General features: G+C 37.4%; 1 protein-coding gene and 2 pseudogenes across 2 annotated transcripts; 1 reads left to right on the top strand and 2 right to left on the bottom strand.

Annotated features, from left to right (window-relative positions):
• Window positions 1-8480: 8480 nt before the first annotated feature.
• LOC147943984 (uncharacterized) lies at window positions 8481-9501 on the bottom strand. The gene is made up of 2 exons (XM_087512425.1): window positions 9169-9501; window positions 8481-9038 (listed from the first exon to the last, which is right to left on the bottom strand). Exons 1-2 carry the CDS (start codon window positions 9499-9501, stop codon window positions 8481-8483), a joined length of 891 nt encoding a protein of 296 aa, XP_087368551.1.
• Window positions 9502-10119: 618 nt separating this feature from the next.
• On the top strand, window positions 10120-18891 carry LOC109131618 (putative F-box protein At5g52620 pseudogene; annotated as a pseudogene).
• Window positions 10806-17459, bottom strand: LOC147943985 (uncharacterized; annotated as a pseudogene). Its single transcript, XR_015558473.1, has 10 exons — window positions 17431-17459; window positions 15709-17332; window positions 14988-15613; window positions 14617-14904; window positions 14432-14537; window positions 12196-12450; window positions 11770-12093; window positions 11722-11727; window positions 11370-11675; window positions 10806-11275 (listed from the first exon to the last, which is right to left on the bottom strand). The product of XR_015558473.1 is annotated as an uncharacterized LOC147943985 (transcript).
• Window positions 18892-22564: the final 3673 nt, after the last annotated feature.

Consider the following 22564-nt stretch of genomic DNA (forward strand, 5'->3'; position numbering starts at 1 on the left):
TTTAACCTACAATTTTAAAACAATTTTAATCTACAATTTTAATCTACAATTTTAATCTACAATTTAATCTACAATTTTTCTCTACAATTTTAATTAACCAAATTTATTTAATCTACAATTTTAATTAACCAATTTTAATTAACCAAATTTATATAACCAAATTTATTACACAATAATATTACACAATAATATTACATAATAATATTACACAATAATATTACACAATAATATTACACAATAATATTAGACAATAATATTACACAATAATACACAAATATTACACAGTAAAAAGACAAAAATTAAAAAACAAATACATAGTAATTTTGCCAAATAATTATTGTTCTTCGTCTTCTTGTTCTTCATCATCAGAAGACGATAAATTACACTGGAATTCATCTTCTGGATCCGCATCTCCAACATCGTAATCAAGGTTTATTGGATTAGCATCTGCTACCAAATTGTCGACTATGAGATCTTCAACTGTAGTCATCAATACAGCATCATCATTTTCTGTTTGCAACAGAGTCGGTTCATTGCTTTCATATTCTCCTGAAATGTTTCCCCTCGGATTTACTTTCAGAACACTTAGCCACTCTCGCTTTGGTTTCTTTGTGTATGGATACGGAATATAGCAAACTTGATCCGCTTGAGATGCTGTTTGCACAAAATCGCAATTTAGTATGGATAGTTACATTAAATAAACTTATATATAAATTCTAGACAAGTCTTACGTACCTAAAATGAATGGCTCATATTTGTTGTATTTTCTCGAAGAGTTCACGTCAACAACGCCACTATTGCTCTTCCGAGTCCCTCTACCAATGACAGGATCATACCACTTACACTTAAAAAGTGTGATTCTCAAATTGGTCATCCCTTCGTACTCAAGTTCTATGATATCAGTTAAGTTCCCATAGAAATCTGCACCATCAGATGCATCAGTGTAATTTTCACCTTTAACACATACACCATAGTTACATGTCTTCCGTCCAGCGCCGTGATTCTGCGTATGAAACACATAGCCTCTTGTAAAGTATATTGGCCAAGTTTTGACCTTGTGTAACGGTCCATGCACTATCTCTTGAACCCAAGTAGGAAATGGATTTGTGGCGTTCCAGTATATAACCTGCGTATACATATAAGTATTATATATCAATGATATAATTAAATAAATGCATAATCAGAGTCGGTTACATGGGTTCGAGTATACTTACATAATCTTTCACCCACACATGATATTCTTCAGCTCTTTTCGTGGACAGTTCTTTTTCGGTTAATTCAGGATATTTGGTAGAAAGAAAATCCTCAAACATACTAAGAAAATTAAATATATTTAATATATATGAGAAATATTTGTGGAGTCTATATATATGCGAGGCTATATTATATACCTCTCAATTGGTTGAAAATAGTCACAATTCCGTAAAACATATGCATGTGCGCACTGATAGTCTCTCTCTGAAAGCCATACTTCATGCATTTCCCCACTTGGGCGACCGACATGAGTAAATATATTAGGGACTCCAGGGACATGATATATTGGGACTTCACCTTCATAGAATCTTGTTAACCTGATCAAATAAGATAATTAAAAATAAATCAAATTAAGTATAAATTTTAATTTCATTTAATTATACCTTGATTTTGTTTGTATATGATCGGCAAAGTAGTGCTCAGAGAAGTAAGCAATCTCGTCATTGATATAGGACTCAACGATTGATCCAGCCGCATATCTTTTGTTCTTCGCTTTTCCTTTCAACTTTTTGAAAAATCTTTCAAAAGGATACATCCACCTATATTGGACAGGGCCTCCCAATTCTGCCTCATATGGGAGATGTATAGGCAGGTGCTCCATCACATCAAAAAATGATGGTGGAAATATCTTCTCTAAGTTGCATAAGATCAAAACAATGTTATGTTTAAGAATTTGAACGCGACTTTTTTGCAAAGTTCTTGAGCATAAGTCCCTGAAAAATGCTCCAATCCCTGAAAATTTCATGTCTTAGGAAATTATATTTAAAAATATATACTACTAAAATGATGGTACTACCTGATAATGCAAGGTGAACGTTCCGGTCTAGGAGTTCTGCGAAGATAAATGGAAGAAGTCGCTCCATAAAAACATGGCAATCATGACTCTTCATTCCTGAAAACTTGCCATTGATCAGATCAACACAACTAGCCAAGTCTGACGAATAACCATCTGGAAATTTCACCGCATACTTGACACATTCCAATAAATTTGTTTTGGCTTCCTTTGTCAATGTATATGCTGGGAATGGAGCTTTACTTTGGGTAGATAAAACGACTTTGTACTTTCCATGCAAATTGGGCAAGATAATTTACCGTGGGTGGTCCATCCCGATAACATGCTATACGCCGGAAAGTCGCTTATCGTCCACATCAGCACTGCTTTTAGATTGAAGTTTTGATTCAAAGACACATCGTATGCATCGACTCCAGTAGACCACAACTCTTTTAACTCCTCAATAAGAGGTTGTAGGAAGATATCGAGGCTAGCTCGCGGATGATTTAGCCCAGAATTCAGAATTGTAAGAAACAAGTACTCCGTATTCATGCACATACCAGGGGGTAAATTATATGGAGTCAAGATCACAGGCCACAGTGAATGATTACGAGACATGCCAAATGGATTGAACCCATCGGTACATAATCCAAGGTAGACGTTACGGGGTTCTTCTGCAAACCGAGGGTTAAGCTCTTGGAAATATCTCCACTCCGCCGCATCAGAAGGATGATTCATTTCTCCCTCTTTTGATTGGTGCTCTGCATGCCATCTCATTGCCGCTGCAGTCTTTTGGCTCTGATACATTCTCTTCAACCTATCAGCAATAGGTAGATACCACATACGACTATATGGTACTCTTGTTCTCCGTCGGTCCTCCTTAGGCTTCCATCTTGGTGAACCACAAAATAGACATGTCTCTTCCTTTTCGTCTTCTTTCCAGAAAATCATACAATTGTTAATACAAACATTAATTGTATAATATGGAAGGCCCAAATTACGCATCAATTTCTCTGTCTCGTAATGTGAACCGGTAGACTGGTTGCCTTCTGGTAAGTAATCCGTCAAAATTCCGCAAACCGAATCTACTAACTTTTCACTCATATTATACTCCGCCTTATTTTGCATCACTCGAGCAGCCAATGACAATTGCGAGTGACCTTCACGACAACCATCATATAAAGGAGTTTTTGCACTATCTAACAAGTCGTAAAATTTCTGAGAATGGTTTTGTACCGGTTCTTCCACATTCTCATAACTCTCATTTTGATGATAATTATCATCTAAACCCACATTATAACGAAATGCATCATTCACCATATCCACATATGGATCTTCTACTACATTACCCATTTCTTCATGACTCCCATCATACGTCCTATCAGTGTAACTACTTCCTATATCCAAATTAATTTCTTCGCCGTGGTTATACCAAACATAATAATCTGGCATAAATCCATTACTAAACAGATGACTCATAACTCTTCTACCCGAGAGACATCTATTGTTTTTGCAAACACTACATGGACAGAGAAACTTACCCCCATTATTCTGAACTGTTTCTTGGCTACTTGCAAACGTTAAGAATTGGTCCACCCCCACTTCGAATTCAGATGAAAAATTCTCCGTCACTTCATCGAACCTCTTGTACATCCACTCCCGATAATTACCGCCATTACCACCATAATTGTAATATCCCGCCATTATAATTATATATATATATATATATATTTTTTTTTTTGGGAGAAAATATAAAAAATTATATAAAGCAAACTTTTTTTTTTTTGATTTAGAATTTTTTTTTTAGAGGAGGAAAGTGAGTTAGGAGTGAAGAGAACAAATGAGTGCAACTTCTTTTTATAGACTTTCCTAGGTGACTAATAGGTGACTAATAGGCGACTACATAATAAAAGTTGGTACACCAACCCCCGCATGGAAAACACGTTTCTTTTAACTGTTTTTTGCGACTACTAGGCGACTACAAGATGACTATGTAATGACTCGCCGTAAGAGTCGCCGAACAGTCGCTAAATTTTACGACTACTTTACGACTACCTTATGACTCGCCGAATGAGTCGCAACGTAGTCGCCAAAAATTACGACTATTTGACGTGGTCGTACTGTAGTCGCTAAATTGGCGACTAAGTTGCGACTAAATAATTCCATCAACAATATAGTCGCCTCTTAGTCGTTAAAATACGACCACCGTAACGACTGCATGAATTAGTCGTTTAAGAGTGACTATTTAGCGACTAAATCCATGTAGTCGCAGAATAGTCGCTAAATCGTCACTATGTAGTCGTTAATTTTGGCGACTACATATGTGGTCGCTATGTGTAGTCGCTAATCACCTGTTTTCTTGTAGTGTTGGGCCTAAAAAATTATCTATTATATGTTGTGAATTATAACTACAAATACACTTATATGTATTTTGTAATACTTTATAAAGAGAACAAGAAATGAGAGAGAGAGAAGCAGCCACGAAAGAGAGAGAGATTGGGAAGCCTTTTAGATCAAAGAAGAACTTATATATTTTACTCTTATTACACAACTCCTTATTTATAGTGTGCATTACAAAAGACATGAGTCACACACTTATACACTTGGTAATGACAAGTGTTGAGTTAGTGTAATACTACATGAACAAGTGTCATGGCATGTGTCTTGTGATGGATTAATCACAATTCTATTTTATAATACTCCCCCTTGATTATCCATCACTATTGACGAGTTACGTACTACCTCATTAAAAACCTTGTCACGGAAAAACCCATTGGGATAAAAACCATGACAAGGAAAAAAGAGTATAGTAACGTAATCTCCCCCTCGAAAAGATATGTATAACCCTTCTTCATAAATCTCGTAGATGATGCATTCCAATACTGTGAATATGTTTTCCGAATGTGGTAGTCGGAAGCGCCTTTGTGAATAGATCTGATGCATTGTCACTTGAGCGGATATGTTAAATATCAACTTCCTTCTTTTGCTCGAGTTCTTGAGTGTAGGAGAAAAATCTTGGAGGTATATGCTTTATTCTGTCGCTCTTGATGTAACCTTCTTTGATTTGAGCGACACAAGCAGCATTGTCTTCAAATAATGTTGTTGGCTCTTTACTGGTGACTATTCCACTTGATTCTTGTATGTGGTTAGTCATTGATCTGAGCCATACATATTCCCTCGATGCTTCATGTAGAGAAATTATTTCTGCATTATTTGAGAAAGTGGCGACCAAAGTCTGTTTCTGTGAGCGTCATGAGATTGCAGTTCCTCCAATTGTGAAAACATATCTAGTTTGGGATCAGGACTTATGTTGATCTGATAAATATCCTGCATCTGCAAAACCAACTAGACCAACCGAAGAGTTTCTAGGATAGAATAATCCCAAGTCAATCGTACCTTGAAGATAACAGAGAATATGTTTTATCCCATTCCAATGCCTGCGAGTAGGGGATGAGTTGTATCTTGCAAGTAGATTCGTAGCGAATGCAATATCTGGTCTAGTGCAATTTGCAAGATACATGAGTCCACCGATAGCACTCATATAAGGTACTTCCGGACCAAGTATTTTCTCGTTGTTTTCACAAGGTCTGAATGGATCACTATCGACATTTAGAGATCTATTGACCATTGGAGTACTCAAAGGAGTTGCTTTGTCCATATTAAAGCGCTTTAAAATCTTTTTTGTATAATTTGATTGATGCACAAATATTCCATCTTGGAAATGCTCTATTTGAAGCCCGAGAATGAATTTAGTCTTTCCAAGATCTTTCATTTCAAACTCTTCCTTCATATGAGTTCTTGCATAATCAATCTCCTTTTGAGTTCCAATTATGTTCAGATCATTAACATATACAGCAATGATCACAAATCCTGATGGAGATTTCTTTATAACAACGCATGGGCATATTTCATTATTAACATACCCTTTCTTCAATAGGTATTCGCTTAAGCGATTATACCACATGCGCCCAGATTGTTTTAACCCGTAAAGTGATCGCTGTAATTTGATTGCACAAATTTCATTAGACTTAGAATCTAATGCCTCATGAATCTTAAATCCTTCTAGAATTTTCATGTATATCATTATCCAATGATCCATATAAATATGTTGTCACTACATCCATAAGGTACATTTCTAATTTCTTAGAAGCTGTTAGACTCATTAAGTACTTGAATGTAATTGCATCCATGAGTGGGGAATATGTTTCTTCATAATCAACTCCAAGTCTTTGAGAAAAACCTTGTGCAACAAGTCGGGCTTTATATCGTGTGATTTCATCTTTCTCATTTCTTTTTCGCACAAATACCCAATTGCAACCAACAGGTTTTACATCTTTAGATGCAGTGACAAGAGGTCCAAAGACATTTCTTTTATTGAGGAAGAGAAACTCAAGTTGCATACCCTTTTTCCATTTCTCCCAATCAGTCCTATATTGGCATTCTGATACGGACCTTGGATCTGGATCATCTTTTTCATGAACGATCTCTTTAGATACAGAAAAAGAGAATATTCCATTATCATCATTGATTTCATCTCTATACCATAACATTCCATTTTGAGCATCGTTAATAGAAACCTCATATTTTTCTGTATCATTCTGAGGACTTTTCTCTTTATTTGGTTCTTCTTGAACCTTTTCATCTCCCATTTTCTTTTTCTTTCGGGGATTTTTACCTTTAGAGCCCATTGGCCTCCCCCGTTTCAATTGAACCTTGGTCATTAGCTTTGCTTCCATCAAGTTCGTCTTTAGGAATTTCAACACTTGATGGTGCATTTGCAGCGGGGATATATGACTTTGTCACCCTTTTTGTATCTATGAACGTATCTGGTAATTGATTTACCAAACTTTGTAAATGTACAATTTTCTGAACTTCCAGTTCACGTTGATTTGTAGGGGGATCAAGATATATCAAAGATGGTGTATACCATGTAATATCTTTTGGTACTTGTTTAATTCCTCCCCCTAATGCTGGAAATTCATCTTCATTAAAATGGCAATCGGCAAAACGTGCCGTAAACATATCACCAATTTGCGGTTCAAGATATCGAATTATACTCGGTGATGCATAACCGACATATATGCTCAATCTCCTTTGTGGTCCCATTTTTGTTCTTTGCGGTGGGGCTATAGGAACATAAACCGCACAGCCAAATATACGGAGATAGGATATGTTTGGCTCTTGGCCAGATGCTAATTGTAAAGGAGAATATTTATAATATGTGCTTGGTCGTATTTGGACCAATACCGCAACATGCAATATAGCATGACCCCATATAGAAATTGGGAGCTTTGTTCTCAATATCAACGGTCTAGCAATGAGTTGTAGCCGTTTAATCAAAGATTCAGCCATGCCATTTTGTGTTTGAACATGAGGAACCGGATGCTCAACATCAATTCCTATTGACATACAATAGTCATTGAAAGCTTGTGAAGTGAATTCACCAGCGTTATCAAGTCTGATTTTCTTTATGGCATAATCAGGGAATTGAACTTTCAACCTGATTATTTGGGAAATGAATTTTGCGAAGGTCGTGTTTCTTGTTGTCAATAGACACACATTTGACCATCTACTAGATGCATCAATCATTACCATAAAATAACGAAACAGCCCGCATGAAGGGTGGATAGATCCACATATATCACCATGTATTCTCTCTAAGAATAATGGTGATTCATTCCCAATTTTGGCTGGCGATGGTCGAATTATGAGTTTTCCTTGAGAACATGCATCACATGAAAACTCATCAGATCTAAAAATCTTTTGGTTTTCAATGGATGACCATTGGAATTTTGTACAATTTTTCGCATCATGACTGAACCAGGATGTCCAAGTCTTTCATGTCATATCTTAAATATACTAGTAAACTTAGAGTTTACTGTGACATAAGACGCAAAATTATTTATTTTTGTGCAATAGAATCCAGAGGATAACATTGGTAATTCTTCCAATATATGTTTCTCCTCAGATGTTATGCAAAGATATTCAATGCCATTCTTATTCAGAGTCTCTATATGATATCCATTTCTTCGGATATCTCTGAAACTAATCAAGTTTCTATGAGACTTAGGGCAATATAATGCATAAATTTCAAATTTTGTTCCCCTTGGCATTGAAAAATTGGTTTTTCCAGAGCCTATAATAATCTTTGCATTACCACATATAGTGCTCACGCTTCTAGCGGAGTCATTTATTTCGAGAGAGGAGAAATATTTTTTCTTTTTAAGTATTGAGTGCGTTGTAGCACTGTCTGCTAGACACATATCTCCATCCTCAATCTCAAAATTTGACATTTTCTGAGATAAAATATTTATAAAATAAACATTAATGAAATAACAAAAAGTCTTACAAAAAAATTTATTATATATTACAATAAAACTATTATCCAAAAAGACATTTTATAAACATAAAGTACATATCAAACTATGACAAAGCATATCATGGCATATCGGCCTTATTCGCATGATTTTCTATTTTCATTATCAACGAGAAAATCTGCTATATCAAGATGGGGTTTATCGTTTAGACCATGGAAAGAAGGTCCAGCTTTATCATAGATGAGGTTGGTCTCAACATCCCTTTCTTTTGCCTTTTGGGATGCTTGGTACAGATCGGCCAAATGTTTTGGAATACGACAGGTCTGGTACCAATGTCCTTTTATGCCGCATCTGTAACAAGTACTTTCACCTTGTTTCTTTATAACGCGACCAACATTATTGATTTGAAGATTTTTGTTGGTTTTTCTTGCCTTGAAATCATTAGGAGAGAGACCCCTTCCTTTTCCTCTTCCATGACCACCTCCACGGCCTCGACCGCGACCGCGACCGCGTCCGTGTCCTCGTCCTTGCCAATTATTAAAGCTGGATGTAGCAACATTCACTTCTGAAAGTGGAGCTGATCCAGTTGGACGGGTTTGATGATATATCATCACGAGCTCATTATTTTGTTCAGCAAAATGCAGAACTTGCATTAATTCAGAATATCGAGTATATCCTCTTTCTCGATATTGTTGCTGCAGGAGTACATTTGAAGGATGAAAAGTTTGAAATGTTTTTTCGATCATATCATAATCGTAAACTTCTTCTCTGCAGAGAGCCATCCTCGAAGTGATTCCAAACAAAGCGGAATTGTACTCCACTTACACTTTTGTAATCCTGAAAACGCAGGTTTAGCCATTCATGTTTGGCTTTAGGTAAGATCACATACTTTTGGTGATCAAATCTATCCTTGAGCAAGTTCCAGAGATCTGCAGGATTTTCTTTCGTGATGTATTCATTTTTTAAACCATCGTGGAGATGATGACGCAAGAACATCATGGTTCTTGCTTTTTCCTCTTCTAACCCCGTTTCTGACTGATCGAGGGTTTTAAGAAGCCCATTCCCTTTCAGATAGAATTTTGCATCTAACGTCCATGACATATAATTTTTCCCAGAGACATCAAGGGCGAGGAATTCAAGCTTTGCCAAGTTTGACATGATTACTATATAAATAATAAAATAATTTGTTAAATATAAAATTTTATGAAATAATTTTGTAAAATCTTGTTTTAGCAATAAATATAAACTATAAAACAAAATTATAAGCTATATAATATATTCATAAATTAAAACAATCATTTTAGGAGGCATAGCCTACCATATGATTTAAAATATATAGATCTGAACATATGATCAAGGAGGCAGAGCCTACCATTAGATCAAGAATGTAGATTTAAATGATCAAGGATGCAGCGCCTACCATTAAATCAAGAGATATGTATAGTATTTTACTCTATAAATAATACATATAGTAATATGCATATAAACTAATTAAACTTAATTTAATTTAAACAAATTTAACATAACTTAAATGTTACCTCAAACTTATGATGGATCGCAAATCGCTTATGCTCAAACTTGTAACGGTTTGTTAAATTTAACATAACTTAAAATAATATGCATATAAACTAGAATTGTTTGTCCAATGGGCCGCCCAATGTCCAGGTTGTCCACGCCCGTTTTGTCCGTGGGCTTTGTTGTCCATGCCCACTTAAGTCCGTTTCAATTATGGGTTTGTCCATGACTGGTCCATAATGAATTGGACATGGTTCGCCTATGGACAGCCCGCCCGTTTTGACAGCTCTAATACTCACCTCTCAAGATTTCACCAAGTTGCTCTTAACAAGATCCTTGACTTCTGAGCCACGTCTCTTATTCGCCGTCAAAGACTCCAACGAATGGCGCTTCTACACGTCGCCTCTGCTCCAGAACCGAGACGAGAACAACTCTCTTGTAGTATCAGCCGATTTTCATATGCAATTACGTGGAAATATTGGAAAAGAGATTTGTGGTCCGGTCTCTGGCTTGCTCTATTCCCCTAATATGCAGAGAAGTAAAGCGCCGGCTATATGTAACCCTAGCATGGGACAGTACGTGAGATTACCTCAACTGAACTGGAAAGGGGATTCAAGAAGCTTATTAGGGTATGATCCTATTGGCAAACGATACAAAGCACTAACCCTAAGGAACTCACTCAATGGAGCATCTAATGAAACTACAAGAAAATTGGGTTTTAATAGCATCTGAATAACGCTATCTATCAATACCATAGAGTTTTAACAAACGCTACATCTGCGCCCGTCATTATAGGTCAGACACTTTATATAGCGTTTTTTTGTTCTGCTATCGTATTCACGGCTACCATAGCGTTTGTGCATCTGCAATTAAATATTCTATAACAGCGTTTTCAAATTGTTGTTTTAAATATTAATATAGCATTTATATAAATGTAATTGTTTACATTTATTTTTTTATTATTTATTTTAATTATTTATTTTTTTATTATATTATTTTTTTTAATTGATAAAAATTTTGATTTGTTTAATAGAAATTTAAAATATCCAATAAGATTGAATGTTACAAAGCCACAAACATTCTAAAGATACAAGTTCATAGTACTACATAAAATTCAAATGTGTCAGCCTCAAATGAATATAATCTTGTCATTAGGCCAAGCCACAGTGGTTCCGACTGCATCAGCTATGAATTCAACCTCAGAGTTTGCTCTCCATACTCTAGCACCATCAACCTTTGAAACCTCTACCCATACCTTGCTAGCATTGGGACCTAAAGGGACGAAATGAACCTTCTCTGCTGGATCAGTTGAGGATACACGACCGGTTGCAACTCTCTGCCCAGAGTTATCAATATCCAACAGAATACACTTCTGTTTGGCACATTTGCTGCTACTACCAGTGCTGGGACTAGCACTCTATAACCAAAAATTATAACACATCATCAGATCAACAATTGCAATCAAAGTTTCAACCATTCAGACATGCAAAAAAAGTAGTTGCAAAACTTACCTGACTTGATTTCCTGGTTGATTCATCGGTTGGAAGTGTTTGGATTAGGTTTATCTTATCAATAGGCCATGCTATGGTCTCATTTAGTGCATCACCCATGATTGAGAATTCAGGCATTGGTCTCCATAAATAAGCATCCGGGTTTACCACTAGCTGGACCTTAACAACTGCAGCATTTGGTCCCAGTGCAATATCGTTCACCAAATGTTTAGCATCAGTTGACAACAACAGACCCTCAGCAATCAAATCCCCATTTCCATTCCAATAATCAAAGATGTGAACTCTTCCTAGTGATGCATCTGTTTGCTAACGAGTCGCAAAAAATATACAGTCAAATTATAATCTAATTCACATTATTCTAGAGAGAAATACAGCAGTCGTAATTTACCTCTTCACTAACAGTGGTAGGAGGTTGGGATAGGGGATCGTCTAATATTATCTTGTCAGTGGGCCATGCGATTTTACCTCCTACAGCTTGACTAAGTGAGACAATGGTTGGAGTAGGTCTCCAGATATATGCTTCTGGGATTGATGCATACTTCACAATTACAGCTGCTGCATTAGGACCCAATGGAATGCGACCAATCTTATATGTAGGTTCACTGGAACAGTATTCTCCTTCACCAACAACCACATCATTAGCCGAACACCAATCCAGTAGCTGGCACCTAATTCCTCCTTTGGTAGCATCGCTTAAGTCAGACTGCGAAACCGGATCATGACTCTGCAAGGACATGATAACCAAAACATCCATATAAGTTGGTATCTAAATCAAAATTACATCTTAAAATTTCACATCATGACAGAACCAGTTTAAAATAGTTACCTTTTTACCAGCTAAGTTACTGACCACATTCTCCAAATCTGCAATCTTGGTAAGTAATTCTGCTTGAGTAGCTTCAAGCTTCTGGACATGGGAGTCTCTAGTCTGTAAGAATGCCATCTTGGTAACAGTAGCGCCTCTGCCCATGCCCCTAAGTCTTCCTGGTTTGTCTTTTCCAAGTACCTGACTCACAGCATCGTCTCTAACATTATCCGTGGTTGTGGAGTCCATTTCACTATCAATTGTCTTGATCTTTTCCTGAAATAAAAATTGATACACAACATATATAAACTACTTTCAAATAACTTAAAGAACAAACATTATGATTGGTGATTCTTACAATCGTTTCTGCAAATTCTTCCCTCACAGGTCTTCCATCAGAATGTGTATGTCCTGCTATCCACACCTTACTTCTAGTAACTTTCCTAGGATCAGAACTCTTTTTTTTCTACAAGTACAACCAACCAATTCTATAATATCTCAAGTAGTCATACAACCAACCAATTCAATATAGAAGCACACATACCATCTCATGAGCTAAGCGAACCATTCTTTTGCGGCTGGTGGTGTGAGGAATTTGACCCTTCCTCATACGTCTGAATTTTTCACTTTTCTCCTATTGAGACAAAGAAATGGCCATAAGTAATATACACAAAAAAAAAAGTTAAATAATCAATGGGAAGTTTTTTAATCACCTTAGAAGCTGTGCTATTCAATTTATTCACCCAACTGTTCCAAGCTGATGCACATTGGATGTTGCTAGGCTTTAGTTCCTGTAATTTGACCTTGCTTTTAGTAGCTCGAACTTTTCTAGAAAGCGTAGATTTAGAAGCCCTCCACAACCCACCCATTTGCCTTAAGAGTGCTTCTTTTTGCCAATCTTCTTTCAAATTGAACCTTACCTGTCAGACATTGCCAACTTAAAACATTAAAATCATTTACAGATTATTAATAGATAGATATACACTTAGTCAAGTTTACCTGAATTTCTTCCCACATCACGTCTTTTGTCCTTTCATCGAGATGTCTCCAGTCATCTAGCAGTACTGGCACATGCTCTCTCACAAGAGGACCAAGGAAAGAGGAGAGTGTCACTGATCCACTGCCAACATGCTCACCCATAGCATTAAACTCCACATCCACCTTATCGTCATCATGCTTTGCCACTTTGCGCATTCTCGTTGGACCTCTTGACTTCTTCTTTATGTTATCTGATTGTTGTGTTTGTGTTTCAGAGGCGTTAGATTCTTGTACACGGGGTGAGTCTTCTTCTGCTTCAGTCTCATCTCTTTCTCCAACATCTGGTTTCTCTGCGTTCTTATCTCCTTCAGTTACATTTTGCATTATCTCAACACTCTGATCCGGTTCCTCTGCACTATTATCTCCTTCAGTTACATGAGCCTTCTTGTTTTTCTTCGTCCTCAAGGATAATACAAGACTCACATCAACTCCCGCCTGGCGCTTACTGCGACGAACTACTTTATCAGCTACAGGTTTCATCATCTTTGGTTACCTGAAACACAATCAAGTTTTTAATTAAATCCTATACTAGAACACCTTCACAATCATCCCTAACACAAAACTGTCATCATCAGTCTCATGATCTCCTAAATCTTCAATTGGCTGGACTGATGCTTGTGCAGGAACTAACTCATCTACTGTGTCCATCATGTTGTACCCTCTTGGTGGTGCCCGCATAACAACATACCAAGGTGAGTTCTCATCATCTCTGGAGTAAAAAACTTGTTTAGGTTGCGATGCCAGAATGAAAGGATCATTTAAGAATGATGTCTGATTCATATGGAGATTGACAAGGGTGAACCCGTCTTCCTCTTTCACTCCATCCCTTTGTTAGCCCAACTACACCTAAATAATGGAACCTGGAACATGTGGTAGTCCATCAATACGATCTCCTTTATCACTCCATAGAATGCTACTATGTCTGCCATTTGTCTCGTATCTTTAGAACTAGCTCTACACATAGAGAATGCTTCATAAGTTACTCCACTATTATGAGTCTTCCTCTTGACATCATCTGTTTGAAAGCGATGGCCGTTTACTACAAAACCCTTATAAGTTTGAGCGATATGTCTTGGTCCAAAAGCAAGCCATCTCAGCCTACTAGAATGGTCCTTCGAGTTACTTGGTATCTAACAGTTAACAAAAAACAATTATTTGTCATGAACACAACCACAATCAAATTTATAACTAACAAATTGATATTTGACATTCTTCTAACCTTTTCTTTAATCCACTGTGGGAACCTTTCGTTATGATATTTCCACAATAGAGTTGAATTCTTTGCGCATCTTGCATCTGTAGCTTGCAGTTCTTCCAAATGCAACCTGTTTTACACATAGTTAGACTCATATTTCCTAAAAGTCCAAGATTGTAAATATAAAACTCAATCAAATTTACCCTTACTCAATATATGGTTCCATGACTGCTGTATTCATGAGAATATACCAATGAGCTATGTCTCCCTCTTTATCTGTGAGAATCTTTTCTGTGGCTTTCTGCAGTGGTCGACCTTCAAGGACATGTTCATCTACCTCAACATCTTCATTGCGAGCAAGTGTTTCTTCAACTGGAACAGACTTCTGAAGAAACTCTAAACAAAACGCAAGGCATTCACCAGCCAAGTAGCCTTCAGCCATACAAGCTTCTGGCCTTGCAAAATTCTTCACATATGTCTTTAGTGTCTTCATGTATCTACATGTACATAAAAAAACTCATTATTATTATGGCCATACAAGATTATTTAACATCTTAAATATATAGAACATAGAAATTACCTCTCAAAAGGGTACATCCATCTGAAGTGTACAGGGCCACCCAAGCGTGCTTCTCTTGCTAGGTGTATTGGCAGGTGAAACATAATGTCAAAAAGAGATGGTGGAAAGTATCTCTCCAACTGACACATTGTTTCCACGAACTCTGATTCTAGTGTAATTAGCTTCTCTGGATCAATTACACGTTGGCACAGCCTGTTGAAGTAATTGCATACTCGATTCACTGCTATATGAGGTCCTTTAGGCAGTAAACCTCTCAAAACCACCGGAAACAGGTTCTGCATTATGACATGATGGTCATGTGACTTGAGACCACCAATGCTGGGAGGATCTACTGACACACAATTAGAGATGTTGGCACAATATCCATCAGGACCTCTGAATTTGGATATCCTTCTGCACAATTTACGTTTCTCCTCCTTAGAAAGCCAATACGCAGCTGGAGGTAAGTAGGTTCTCTTCCCACGTATCTCCGCATGTAAGTTGCTTCGAATACCAATGTCTTCTAAATCTTTCCTTGCTTTCAACCCATCCTTGGATTTTCCACTATGCATCAGAATAGGTAATAGTGCATCAGACACATTCTTTTCCACGTGCATGACATCAATATTATGCCTCACAGGCAGATACTGCAATATCCATTCAACAAGTAAAAATCAGAAACACACTATAGTAGTTAAATTGAAGAACCAAATTGAAATTTCATTTATTAATTTCTACTAACCTTCCAATAAGGTAAGTCAAAGAAGATTGATCTTTTTTTCCACCGCCATTGATCATCGCCTTCTTCATATTCATCAGCTGAACTCGCATCATCAACATCTGCCTCAACTCTTTTTCTCTTGCCTTTCTTATCTAAAGGTCTACCAAATTCATTCCTAAAATCTTTAAGGCTCTCAAGTATTTCTGCTCCACTCTGAATTCTATTTGCAGTACCAACCTCCACCGTATTGTCAAACCACCCTTTCTTACGTCTATAAGGATGCCCAGGTCTCAAACGCTTCATGTTACCCATATATACATGTTTGCGGCTGAACTTTAACCACCTATGAGGTGTATCCTTCCCACAGACAATACACGCTTGCTTCCCTTTCACTTTACATCCAGATAATGTACCTAATGCTGGATAGTCAGTGATACTCCACAACAATATAGCTCTTAGAGTGAAACTCTCCTGCTTAAACGAGTCATAAACCTCCATACCATCATTCCATAACTCTTTTAGGTCATCTATCAGCGGCTGTAGATATACATCAATATTGTTGCTTGGTGCGGTTGGTCAAGGTATCAACATTGACAACATGATGTTTTCTTCTTTCATACACTCCGTTGGAGCCATATTTTAATTGACTAAGAACACCGACCATGTGCTGTATTTGGTGTTTTGGATAGCGAACGGATTCATCCCATCAGTAGAAATTCCTAGTCTAAGGTTTCTAGCATCCCCAGCAAACTCTGGCCATTTATCGTTTACCTGGATCCAAGTCAAGGAGTCCACTGGATGCCGCATTGTACCATCTTCACTAGCATTAGTAAAGTGCCAACGCAAATCCTCAGCCAACCGTTTTGATCTAAACATCCTCCTAAATCTATCTTTTATTGGAAAGTACCATAGCACCTTTGCTGGAATCCCTTTCCTCTCCTCACCGGTTATATTATCTGTTTCCCATCTTGATTCAGCACATCTTGGACAGCTTGTTGACTCCACATATTGCTTCCGATAAAGGATAAAATCATTTATGCAGGCGTGAATGGAATCATAACCAAAACCAAAAACCTTCAAAAATCTCTTCATCTCATCTGTAGACGTAGGCAGCACATTCTCTCCAGGTAGCATGTCATGTACTATTGTCAGTAGCTGATCAAAAAAGTTCTCTGACATCCCACTCTTGACCTTTATCCGGTAAAGTGCCATGATTGCAGAAACCTTTTTGTAGTTAGCACACGTCGAGTATAAGGGAGTTTCTGCATCCTCTAACTTCTTTCTAAACTCGATTTCCTCTTTACTGTCAATACCCTCCAACTCTTCTACACTGTGATTCTCAGACAATTTCTTGCCTTCACTCGACTTAAAAGCTGTCCTAATCAACTCAAAAGCCTCGTACTCAGATGTATCAGCATCTGCTGTCTTTTCATTCCTTATCTCCCCATGTTTACTCCAACATTTACTTCTCTTGTACTTTAGATCCATCCCTCTAATAACCAGATGCTCCAACACTGTCTCATTTGACTGATGAACCACATTGCGACAGTCAACGCAAGGACAAAACATATCTGATAGATTACCCAAACATCTTGCTGAATCAAACACAAATTTAGTTGCTTCTAGCTCATACTCAAGACTATTCCTGTAAGTAATAAAGAAACGTACAAAAGTAATCAGAGAAACAAAATCTAAGAAACCCGAATCTGAAATGATATGGATGAAGAACATTCAAGTTAATACCTTGGTAACCAGACCCAAGTTTTATCCATGTTACAACAGCTCCGACCAAATGTGCACACAAGTAATCAGATACACTCACGTTAAGTCACAACAAAAAAGAACGAAATCGACCGACAAAAAAAAAAACAAAAAAACGAAATCGACCGATATGTTAGACCAATCAAGTTGGAGTGAAATACCTTCAAGATTGTCTTTACTTTTCCTTGAAATCGACCGACAAAAAAACGAAAGTAACAAATTAGAAACATATCAGAAGAATCAGAACAATAAAACCCTAGATCGAAAGAATGAACAAAACTGAGATTTCGTACAAAAGAGTGAGATTTACCAGAAAAATAAAACCACAATCGACCGAGGGGAAGCTGGAAGGACTCGGGAGACAATCCGATTTGGCAAAGACTTTGAGTAAGATCTGTGTCGGAGAGTGAAATTGTCGGAGATCTGTGTTGGGAGAGTAAAAATTGTGTCGGACACAAGTCGGATTTCGGAAATAGACAGTGAAAATCGAGCAAAAAGAAGAGAGAGGGAAGAAATGAAATTTTTAGGGTTCGTGGGTAATTAGGGATTTTTGTCGAGAAGTGAAAAGATAGCCTCCAAATTTTTCTAAGTGTCGCGGGATCTAATTTTTAGTTTACCGCCTAACACTATCATAGCGTTTACTAATTGGTATTGCTATTAAACATAGCCTCGAAATAGGCAAAAACTTTATTCATTTTTTTAATATAATATAACATAGCGTTTACATATACACAAACGCTATCTAAAAATTAAAAGTCTACTAACGATAGCATTATTGCCAAAAACGCTATACTACTGTGCTATTAAAACTCAATTTTCTTGTAGTACATATTCTGACATTAGGAACTGGGAACATGTCATGGAGACAAATGTATTGTCCCGAAAACCATTATCCTATAGGTGAATGGGTATGCATCAATGGGGTTTTGTATTACATAGCTGGGCTAGCAACGGGTGTGAAGATAGCTTGCTTTGATGTTAAGGTCTGAAAAGCTTTGGTTTCTTCGGACAAATTCTATTATCACCTACAGGAAGTTATTATTATCATCTCCGCCTACTAAACTGATAAATTACAAGGGTAAACTAGGCGTTATTAGTTGCTCCTGGTATACTCATAATTACGTTTATAATGATTACGAAAGGCCTAGCTGTAATCTTGATATGTGCTTGTGGATTCTGGAGGATGCCCAGAAACAAGAGTGGTTGAAAAAAGAATACACCTTTCCCGTGGATATGTTCATTGAGGGAGATGTTTTCGTTGTCGTAGTAACTGCTACTAGGGAAATTATTTTGTCCACGAACTATACATCTGAACGTTTCTCTGTATTCTACTTCAATCCCCAAAGAAAAACATTTCAAAGAGTCAGAGTTCAAGGCTTTGAAGCGTTTGAGAATCCTACTAGAGTTTACACCTTTGTAGACTATGCTGAAGATAATATATAAGTTTATAAACAGACTCTAGCTAGCTAGCTAGTTTGCTTCTAAATGGACTTTTTCATCTACATGTTTTAATGTAAGCTCCATCATTTTGTTTCCCAAATTTTTTCTTGATGCCCTTATTTTTTTACATTAACTGAAAGCAAAACAATGTTCTGTTTTCTTTTATTCAAACTAATGCCCACAATATTCATAGAAAATTCACAACTCTCCATATTATAGTTCTTTTTTTTTTCTGGGACAAATTCTCTCCATATTATAGTTTAAAACTTACTTTTCGGCTTTTAGCACATCTATTAGCAATATTTTTGTTTCTTTGTTTATAAGAAATTACTGGTTGATACCCAACTTGAACAAGTTTGTAAGGAAAAACGTCAAAAACAAAATAATCTACAGTTGGTGACTCACTCATCTTGTTTATAGTTTATACATGATTCTAGGCCTTGTCATTTTTCACGTCGCAGATAGCGACATATAAAAAACACATTTTCTCTCTCGTTTATTTGTGTCGTGAGCTCGATGAAGCTGAAAACGAGAGACTCCGACGACTTAAAAAAGGATGAGTATATGATGTATATCGATAGAGTTTGACAACTCTATTTGTATGCTGTATGGTGTGTCATCGAGTACTAGAGTGTTTAATCCACAAAAGAATAAAGACTAATACCCACAAAAACATATAAGTTGCTACTTAATCTAAGTTAACTAACCAATCTGTTGAATTCAATCGTTAGTTTCACGTTTTTGTTGTTTGCTTCCGTGGTTTGTATAGAATTTAAAGAAGAATTGAAAGACAAATTTATAAGAATAACTCTCTTATTGCTTAAGAAAATATCTCAAAACTTAAGCTCTCTCTCTCTCAAATCTCTCTTCTCTAAAACTCACAACTTCTTAGATTATGCTACATCTCAGCATCTCCTTATATATAACACTCCTAAGAATATTCTTCTAATCTTAAATGGAAAACTTCTTATTCTATTACATTTAGATATCTCCTAAATATAATCTCCAATTTCCATTTCTCTTTGATTAGCTTGATCTCCAAGCTTACTTCAAGCTTACTCCAACATTCTCCCTCCTAAGCTTGAAGTCTTCTCCTCCAATGTCCTTAACACCAATGAGTTCTCTCATTTCCTTGTACTTGATTCTTCCGAGAGCTTTTGTCAAAATATCTGCCTTTTGTTCATCTCCGGGAACATGCTCGACCTCAACTTGTCTGTTCTCTACACACTCACGTATAAAGTGATATCTTGTGTGTATATGCTTACTCCGACCATGGAACACCGGATTTTTAGTGAGAGCAATCGCAGATTGATTATCTATTCGAATCATTGCCTTTCCACTTGGTATCTCGGTGATTTCACTAAGTAACTCCTGAAGCCATATCGCTTGTCTAGCAGCCTCAGTAGCTGCCATGAATTCTGCCTCACACGACGATAAAGCCATCGTTCCTTGCTTCTGAGAGCACCACGAAACCAGACTGTTTCCAAGATAAAATACGTGACCGGTTGTGCTCTTACCATCGTCCGGGTCTACGTTATGACTGCTGTCACTGTAACCGATCAGACTTGTCTCCTCCGTAGTTGACCTTGTAAACGTTAAACCGAGTGTGGTGGTTCCTCGCAAATACCTCAAACACTGCTTCATTGCTGCTCCATGAGACTCTTTCGGGTTTTGCATATAACGGCTCAAAACTCCAACACAAAAAGACAAGTCGGGTCTTGTATGAAGTAGATAACGAAGACATCCCACGTTTTTCCTATAGCTTGTGGCATCAATGTCTCTCTCCTCTGTTGCTTTTGATAGTTTCAGACCAGCCTCCATTGGCATTTGAACCGGATTACACTTTGAAAGTCCAGCTTCTTCCAATATCTTTAACGCATACCGTTTCTGACTCAAAGTTATTCCATCCTTGTGTTGGTACACTTCAATTCCAAGATAATACGTTAACTTACCCAAATCACTCATTTCAAATCTTAACGCCATCTCCTTCTTGAAGTCTTCTATAACCGCAACACTAGTTCTCGAAACAAACAAGTCATCAACGTAGACTGCAACAAGAAGGATATCCTTGTTTACCTTCTTCCGATACACCGAAGGTTCTTTGGAGCACCTTTTGAAGTTTAGTCCTTTGAGAACTTCATTTAGTTTTTCATTCCAGGCTCTTGGAGCTTGCCTAAGACCATATAACGCTTTGTTGAGCTTATAGACTTTGTCTTCACTTCCTTTGACAACAAAACCTTCTGGTTGTGTCACATAGACCGTTTCCTTTAACTCTCCATGGAGGAATGCTGTCTTGACGTCGAGATGATGTATCTCCCACCCATTAGATGCGGCTAAGCTAATAAGAAGACTGATTGTTTCAATTCGAGCCACAGGAGCAAATACATCCTCAAAATCAATCCCATGTCTCTGCACATATCCCTTTGCAACAAGCCTAGCCTTATATTTGTTTATGCTTCCATCAAAATTTTTTTTAAGCTTAAAGACCCATTTTAGTCCTATTGGCTTTGCTGCGGGTGGAAGTTCAACAAGGTTCCAAGTGGCGTTCTTTGTAATAGAATGAATCTCATCCTCACAAGCTTGCATCCACTCCTCCGATTTTGTTGCTTCGTAAAACCCTCTTGGCTCTTCGTTCATCAACATTAAGAGACGTTCTCCTTCTGCTTCAGCTAATAACACGTAATCGTTGAGGTACTTGGGTCGTGTTGTTGCTCTTGTTGATCTTCTAACAATCGGTTGTGGACCTGGATTAACATCATCGGAGTTGTCTTCTTCACTCTCATCATTGGCCTCAGAATCACTATCTTGATCGTCATTTAAGGTAGTTGGAACTAGCTCCTCTGTTCGCACTCCCTCTGTTCTTACTACCTCCTATGTTCCCGCATCTGCAGTAAACGGCTCAGAATCATGAATACCATGATTTCCAAAAACTTCAAGGCTTATTCTAAACTCTCCAGCTTCTCCTTGCTCCATACTACTTTGATTCCAGTTCCAGCCTGTTGCTTCATCAAAAACTACATCCCGACTTACCACTATTCTCTTAGTGTGTGGATCATATAAGCGGTAAGCTTTGGATCCCAGCTCCGTCCCGAGATGAACTAACACTCGTGATCGATCATCCAGTTTTTTCAAGTGCGGAGCTTCAGTTTTCACATATCCGATGCAGCCAAATACCCTTAGATGATGAACATTTGGTTTCTTACCTCGAAGCATCTCATATGGTGTCTTGTTCTTGATAGATCTTGTAGCAACTCTGTTTATGAGATACGTAGAGTGTCTCACTGCTTCACCCCACAGAAAGTTCGGGACACGCATATGTTTGAGAATGCTCCGGGTCATCTCCATCAAAATTCTGTTACGCCTTTCAACAACTCCATTCTGCTGCGGAGTGTACGGAGCCGTGAGATGTCGTTTTATGCCTGACTTATCACAGAAATCGTTGAACTCCTTTGAAACAAATTCACCTCCTCTATTTGTCCGAAACGTTTGAATTCTTCCACCGGTTTCATGCTCCACCAAACTCTTGAATCTCATGAACTTATTAAGAGCTTCACTCTTCTCCTTCATCAAGGTTATCCACATGTATCTTGAGTAGTCGTCAATGAGTACAAAGACATACTTGTTTCCAGCCATTGTGCTTGGTGTTATGGGACCACAGAGGTCACCATGCACCAAT

Source organism: Camelina sativa, chromosome 5 (genome assembly GCF_030686135.1).
Source record: "Camelina sativa cultivar CO46 ecotype springtype chromosome 5, ASM3068613v1".
Classification (NCBI taxonomy): Eukaryota; Viridiplantae; Streptophyta; class Magnoliopsida; order Brassicales; family Brassicaceae; genus Camelina; species Camelina sativa.